The 7,500-nt window shown below is 33.2% G+C and overlaps 1 protein-coding gene across 1 annotated transcript in view; it reads left to right on the forward strand.

Moving 5' to 3' along the window:
* The window catches only part of LOC113813586 (sterol O-acyltransferase 1), a gene marked incomplete in the record, with an annotated part of 42,919 nt that extends 37,473 nt beyond the window's left edge, over window positions 1-5,446 (forward strand). The window contains 8 exon segments of the mRNA XM_070124465.1: window positions 355-482; window positions 679-845; window positions 1,270-1,405; window positions 1,590-1,727; window positions 1,876-1,980; window positions 2,147-2,294; window positions 3,279-3,415; window positions 3,591-5,446. Of these exon segments, the coding sequence (XP_069980566.1) occupies window positions 355-482; window positions 679-845; window positions 1,270-1,405; window positions 1,590-1,727; window positions 1,876-1,980; window positions 2,147-2,294; window positions 3,279-3,415; window positions 3,591-3,653 (1,022 nt within the window).
* Window positions 5,447-7,500: the final 2,054 nt, after the last annotated feature.

Here is a 7,500-nt window from a genome sequence, read left to right on the forward strand (position 1 = left end):
GGCATTTTATTGGTCATGGAGGCTCTTTGTTATCTGAAGAGGAAAAAATTGCATTTGTTTAGATATGGAAATTTGGTGTGCAAATATTTGCATTTTGTAAAAAAAATAAGCTGATCTAAATTAGGAAATAAAATGAAGCATTTTGACAAAGATAAAGTTGAAGTTGATTATATTTGTTTTATCTAAAAGAAATCCTTTGAATTTTCATTTTATAATACATCTTATAATGACTTATAAACATGATTCCAGTCTATTCCTTTAAGGATCAGTTCTTATTTTGTTATGGTATTTGATATCTTTTGTGTAGATATGATATTGATCTGTAGTTTAAGATTGAAACATATTCAATTGCAGTGATATATGATGGAGTTGGTGGAGTGGCTTATGTTGTGTATTTGGGGCTGTTCCTTCACCTTCCTCTAAAAAGCCTAATTGCAAATGAACTTCCCCCTGCATCGTCTTTCATTGTCCTTTGTGAACAAGTAAGAGAATGTAATTTTGGGTTCAGATTGACTTTTAAAGGTGCATTCTAGTACAGCTGTTTGGTTGAAGACTATTAGAAGTCCTTTATAGGCTGGTGTGCACATGTGAATTAAATTTTCAGATGAGACATTGCCATTTTACACATTTTCATTATACCATATGATATTAATAAAATTTGTTAATCTATTTTCCTAGGTTAGAATGTTCATGAAAACTTGGGCATTTGTAAGAAGTAATTATGAACGTGCTGTGAAATATAAGAAGGATGATAATGCGCAGTCTGTGAATCTTTGCCCAGATTTCTCGCATTATCTTTACTTCCTCTTTGCTCCCACTCTGGTGTACAGAGACGAATACCCGAGGTAAGTGATGTTATTTGAGTGTTCTTTTTTCTTTGTCTAGGAAGTGCAAAAAAGTGATGAAGAGAAATCTGTCTGTATATTTCAAAATCATGAGGACATGACATAAAATCTATTTTATATGATATGCAATATGAATTATTTATTTTTGATGGTTAGGGGAGGGCTAGATTGATGATTAAAGTATGATTTGTCCTTGAAGTTTTATATTATTATTATTTTTTAGGTGAAAACAAAAATTATATTTTCTGAATATATTATTTTGCAAGATTTAGGGAGTGTTGGTTCCTTAGAAGTATCATACTTTACTTCTCAGTATAATGTGATAAAATGCCTATATACGAGTAACAGCAGTGGGTTTCAAATATAGTTTAAAGCATCAAAGGAGACCTGATGAAAATTTTACATTATCTTTTCCTCATTTCAGAAACGATACTTGCGACTGGCAGAGTGTATTCAATGACCTGAGTCAGGTCATTGGTTGCCTGTTTTACACTCATTTCCTTTTTGTTCGATTTTGCATTCCTGTTTTCCAAAAGTTTGGTCAAGAGTCCTTCAATGGGGTAAGAGAATTTCTCTGTTTGTATGGATATTTATTTGCTTTAGGCAGTTACTTTTAATTACTGTCTTTCTGTAACCCAATATTAAAGATTTATGCAACTGTTAGTATCACATAATCCTGGTGATTCTCTTTGTTTAGTAGAATTGCCATCTTGTTGACTAAACAGATCTAATACTCTATTTCAGACAAACTTGCTGGTGGCTGTGTTTTCCTGCATGTTTCCAGGGTCATTGGTACTTCTTTGTGGATTCTTTGCAGTCCTTCATGCTTGGCTGAATGCCTTCGCAGAAATGATGCGCTTTGCTGACAGAATGTTTTACAAGGTAGGGGAGATTGGAGGCTCTTTATAGTGAGTTTTTAAAAACAATTTATTCAGTAATTGACATTTCTTTCCTTTTTTGCCGTATTTACTTTTATCTTCATGAAATATCAAACAAAGATTTGTTTTCCTAACTTTTTACTCTTCTTCAGGATTGGTGGAACTCAACTTCGTATGCCAGATTTTACCGCACATGGAATTGTGTGGTTCATGACTGGCTTTATGAATATGTGTATAGAGATGTTGTAGCATGGCAGGTGGGTTAGTGTATTGTCAGAGGTTGAAACAGTGTTATACTTTTGCTGTATTGGGTGTTCCAGACTTACAGCTGTGATTTATTGAATCTCCTGTAATTTTTACTTGTTTTAATTGTTTTTCTATTTTTCATCTTTATTGTTACTATTAACCTGTGCATCATTACAGAGAAAGCATGGTGAAAGCTGTGCAAGACTCCGATGCTTCCCAATGTTGGTAGTTTTCTTCATATCATCTGTGGTGCATGAATACATTCTGTCTTTTGCATTTAGATTCTTCTATCCTGTGCTACTTGTCATGTTTGGAGGCTTTGGAGGTAAGGATTATTTATTAAAAAAAACTAATAAAGTCATGGTATTTCTTGAAAAGAATATTACTTTTATATTTCATGACTAAAGGTTCCTCTGGACCAGTGTTTTTTAACCCTTTTAGAGTCATGGACCCCTTTATAAATCAAATGAGAGGTATAGCCCCATTCCCCAGAGAAAAGTCACATAAACACAACTTCGCATGTAATGTACTTCATTTATTGAGATTTAATTGTCTCATACATATATGTGATATACAAAACTTTAAAAGTAAATCATCTAAAAGAAACATACTGTTATAAATGTAAATTTTTCTCTGATCCTCACAAACCCTTGAAACCCAAGGCAGTTTGAACCAGGTAGCTCCACTTCATCTTGATGAAAATTTTTGTTGGCAACTTCTGAGCCAAGCACTGCATGTTTGCCTTTATTCCTTGCAAATATTAAATATTACTTTGATATCTTGCTTTCAGTTTCATATATTATTTTTTTTTTACCATTGTTGTTACTCAACCATTTGCAATGAAAAAAGAAAAAAACACTTCCCATAAAACATCACATAGATTGACCAGATCAAATAACAAGGCCAGAGCTAATGATGCTATCATGTTTTGGCAGTGAGAGTAGGTTGTGAGATATCAGATATTGTTAGAAGCATAGTTATTTGTATAATTTACTTAATATTGTTATGATTAACAGAAGGAAGACAAAAACTCCTCTCTTTTATTTATGATAATGAAGAGTTCCCTACCATTAGCAGCTGTCAGAATACTCTTGAAAAAACGGCAGCTTAATATTTTGGTTCATTTGGACAAATGGAAGTGGAGCTACCTGAATATATGTTCCTTGTTAATACTTGTGGTCCCCAGCTTAAAAGCCCCTGCTCTAGAAGATACATTTCTTTTGGAACAGGAAAAAGAAAAAAATATATTCTTTAATTTATTGTGAGCTTGAATCTGCTCCTCTTCCCTAACAGAATCTAAATTTTTCAGTTGCTTTCATGTTCGTGAACAGTAAAGCCCGTCAGTTCAACATCTTTTTGTGGGTGACGCTTATATTTGGCACAGGAATCTTGATGTGTCTCTACAGCATGGAATGGTATGCTCGGATAAACTGTCCAGCTGTCCATGTAAGTCAATCAAAAACTTTTCCACTGTTTTTCAATATTAGTCATCTATATGTATTTTTCTTAATTAAAGTCAGTTTTGGTTTGGATATATAGTCTATATTATGTCATGAATTCTCTATAAATATGTTTGTATTAAGGAGAGAAGAGACCTAACTAATTTCTTTTCATTTTCCAGGAGGGTTTTGTTGACTACTTAGTCCCAAGGAGTTTATATTGCAAGTTCTCTGCAGAAGCATAATAAAAAAATGTTTTAGACATGAAAGTAGATTATATTTTACTGCTTCTGATATCTTTCTTGCTACCACAGTACCTGGTCTCAATGAGTTATGAAACTCCTCTCTGTAATACTAGAGAGTGTAGACAGGTGGTGATAGATCGTAAAAATATAGTGTTAAGTCACGAAGAGAAACAAAATGTTGAGTTTCAATTATTTTGATATTCTATAACCTTCCACTTTTATACATGTTTGTTGCTATAGCTTCTGTAGACTGATGTTTTATAAGTTGTATATGAAGTAGTTATTTTCTGGAGATATTTTTAAATTTGAGGAAGCTTATCACCTATTTATTACTTTGCTCTGAGAAGCCCTTTGCTTAACATTATCTTTATAGGATTCTGAATGTAAGAAGAAATTAACTTTAATATTTCTTGATTTTATTTTAAAAAGAAAAGAATTAGTGTGAGAAACTGTACATTTTATTGCCTATGAATGTGTAAATATTCAAAGCCTCTTACACTGTGATAGAAATAACAGGGGGTTTACATATCAAAAGTTATTTTTAACTTATATACAATATGTATTGCATGCATTATTCAGTACAAAAATATTGTACATCTCAGTATTTGTTATTGTTTAGTTTTTGTTGTTCGGTGATAGGCTTAGATCTTCTCTAATGAAAATTACTATTTAAGCATTAGAAAAGTAATTTGAATTTCACTTCATTCTCTTTGAATGTGTTCATTATTTTTTTTTTTTTTATTAATTGTTCAGAATTCATATGATGATAACATGAACAGATATTACCTGCTGCTTGTTATAGAGATTAGGATATGAATAGACATGAAGTGATATGCATTTAAATAAACATTTGATTATGAAGTTCTTTCCAGTTTAATAACAAAAAACAAAAAGAAAAGTTCAGTCCCTTTTTACATGTTGCCATATATAGAGTAACTAATAACTTCTTTGGTTATTTTCCAAGGTAAATTTTCAAGAGAAATATATCATGAGCAGCAATTTCTTGCTGATTTTACTGTGTGGTTATAAAGGCATTTTTTCTTATTATACCTGGATTGATAATGAACTTATGTACAAATCATAAGCTATTTGTGCCTAGATTTTATGCAAACCAGTTTTGTAGAATCTAGTGAAAAGATATTTGTAAATATGAACTATACAATATACAAGATCTTCAGAAGGGATGAAATTTGCTATATTTTCAGTCCATATGAGCAATAACCATCTAGTTTATATTCTATAAGATGAGTCAACCAGATGCAATCAGTTTGGCTTGTAACGTCACAGCAAGCTGTGTGATATGTTTCTTTTGTTGAGCTACTTCCATATTCATGATTTTTTTTTTTTCAGGCATATGTACAATTTTATGATTTAAAGGCTCTTCAGAAATTATTAAATTTCTTATGGATTTTTGAGCAGCATAAATATTTGTTTAAAAAAATAAGTACTTCCCTCTAATTTTGATTTTAGGATTTTTTTTTATGGAACTGCCAGACGCAGTGTATGCAAGAAATTGATAACAATAAATAACTGTTTAGATATAATACTGTTATGAGTGAATCAGTGGCTGAATGGTTTCTATGCATCTTTTTGTGATCTGCTTGTACCAAAGTTATGACATTTCTTAAACATGACAAGATCTGCAATAAAAACAAAAACTTTTATATGTATTTTTTGCATGTATTTTATTTTATTTGTTATACTTTTGTATGTTTTAAGTGAAAATAATGAAATTAGATGTGTGTATACAACTACAGTATATGCTTAATTAAAATAAAGTACACATCTTTCTACAGATTTGTTATACTCTTTGACCTACATTCTGTCTTTTATATGTATAATATAAATGAAAAAATCTGCTTGCATTATATATCAAGAAATCTCTATCTCCTCTCTCTTTTTTTCTCTCTCCCTCCCTCCTTCCCTCTCTCTCTCTCTTCCTCTCTCCCTTCCTCTCTCCCTCCCTCCCTCTCTCCCTCTCTATATTATATATACATACATACATACATACATACATACATATATATATACATATATATATATATATATATATATATATATATATATATATATATATATATACATACATAGATACATATATACATACATAGATACATACATACATATATATATATATATATATATATATATATATATATATATATATACACATATATACATATATACATACATACATACATACATACATACATACATATAGATAGATAGATAAATATACATATATGCATATATATGCACATATATACATATATATATATATATATATACATATATATATATATATATATATATATATATATATATGCATAAATATTCATATATTCATACATACATACATATATATATATATATATATATATATATATATATATATATATATATATATATATATATATATATATATATATATATATATATATATATATATATATGCGTGTGCGTGAGCGCGTGCGCGTGCGCGTGAGAGAGAGAGAGAGAGAGAGAGAGAGAGAGAGAGAGAGAGAGAGAGAGAGAGAGAGAGAGAGAGAGAGAGAGAGAGAGAGAGAGAGAGAGAGAGAGAGAGAGAAAGAAAGAGAGAATATATATATATCCACAAATACATACACATACACACATATATAAATATATACATATACAGTACATACACACACACACACACAAACACACACACCATATATACACACACACACCATATATACACACACACACCCATACATACACACACACACCCATACATACACACACACACCCATACATACACACACACACCCATACATACACACACACCCATACATACACACACACCCATACATACACACACACCCATACATACACACACACCCATACATACACACACACCCATACATACACACACACCCATACATACACACACACCCATACATACACACACACCATCACACACACACACGCACGCACACATACATACACATGTCATCACACACACAGACACTCACACACTCATTCACACACACTCACACACACAAGTATATATATGTATATGTGTGTGTGAGAGAAAACACACACAATGAAAGACAAGTCTCACAGGGATCCGAAGAGTCATTGGGAGGTTGTCGAAAGCTACTGTTAAGATGATCCAGTTCGACAAGATTTTACGCAGCCAAAGAGAGAGAAGTTGCACGTAAAACCCCGTGCCATCGCCCGTAGGAACAGGCCTTCCGCCCTGAGAGTAGAGGAGGCTCGCAAACAGGTGGCTGTGTGAGCGTTATCACTCTTTCCGCGAGGGGTTTCCCATGCTGAGTGCAGAACAGGTGGACGTCCTCAAATAGCGGGGAAAGAAGCTCGGGCAGGGCATCCCTCGTCAGCTGGCACGAAGATGCCCAGAGGAGACGTCAGCCGTTGACTCCGTTGAAGAGTTCGACTACCTTCGATATCTCCAGGGCGCTGGTGGAGCCCCTAGGCCTTAGAGCTGTAGGTTTATCCCATGCCCCCCCCCCCCCACGACAACAACGGGCAAGGGATGGGGGGGGGGGGCATGGGATAAACCTACAGCTCTAAGGCCTAGGGGCTCCACCAGCGCCCTGGAGATATCGAAGGTAGTCGAACTCTTCAACGAAGAGTCAACGGCTGACGTCTCCTCTGGGCATCTTCGTGCCAGCTGACATATACATACATATATATATGTATATATATATATATATATATATATATATATATATATATATATATATATATATATATATATTCTCACACACACACAGCATCCTCTCACTTATCTTCCTCGTTATCTTTGTGACCTCTCTTGCCCTATCTCCCTCCCCCCTCCCCTCCTTTGACTTGTCACGCG

Source organism: Penaeus vannamei, chromosome 8 (assembly GCF_042767895.1).
Source record: "Penaeus vannamei isolate JL-2024 chromosome 8, ASM4276789v1, whole genome shotgun sequence".
Taxonomy (NCBI): domain Eukaryota; kingdom Metazoa; phylum Arthropoda; class Malacostraca; order Decapoda; family Penaeidae; genus Penaeus; species Penaeus vannamei.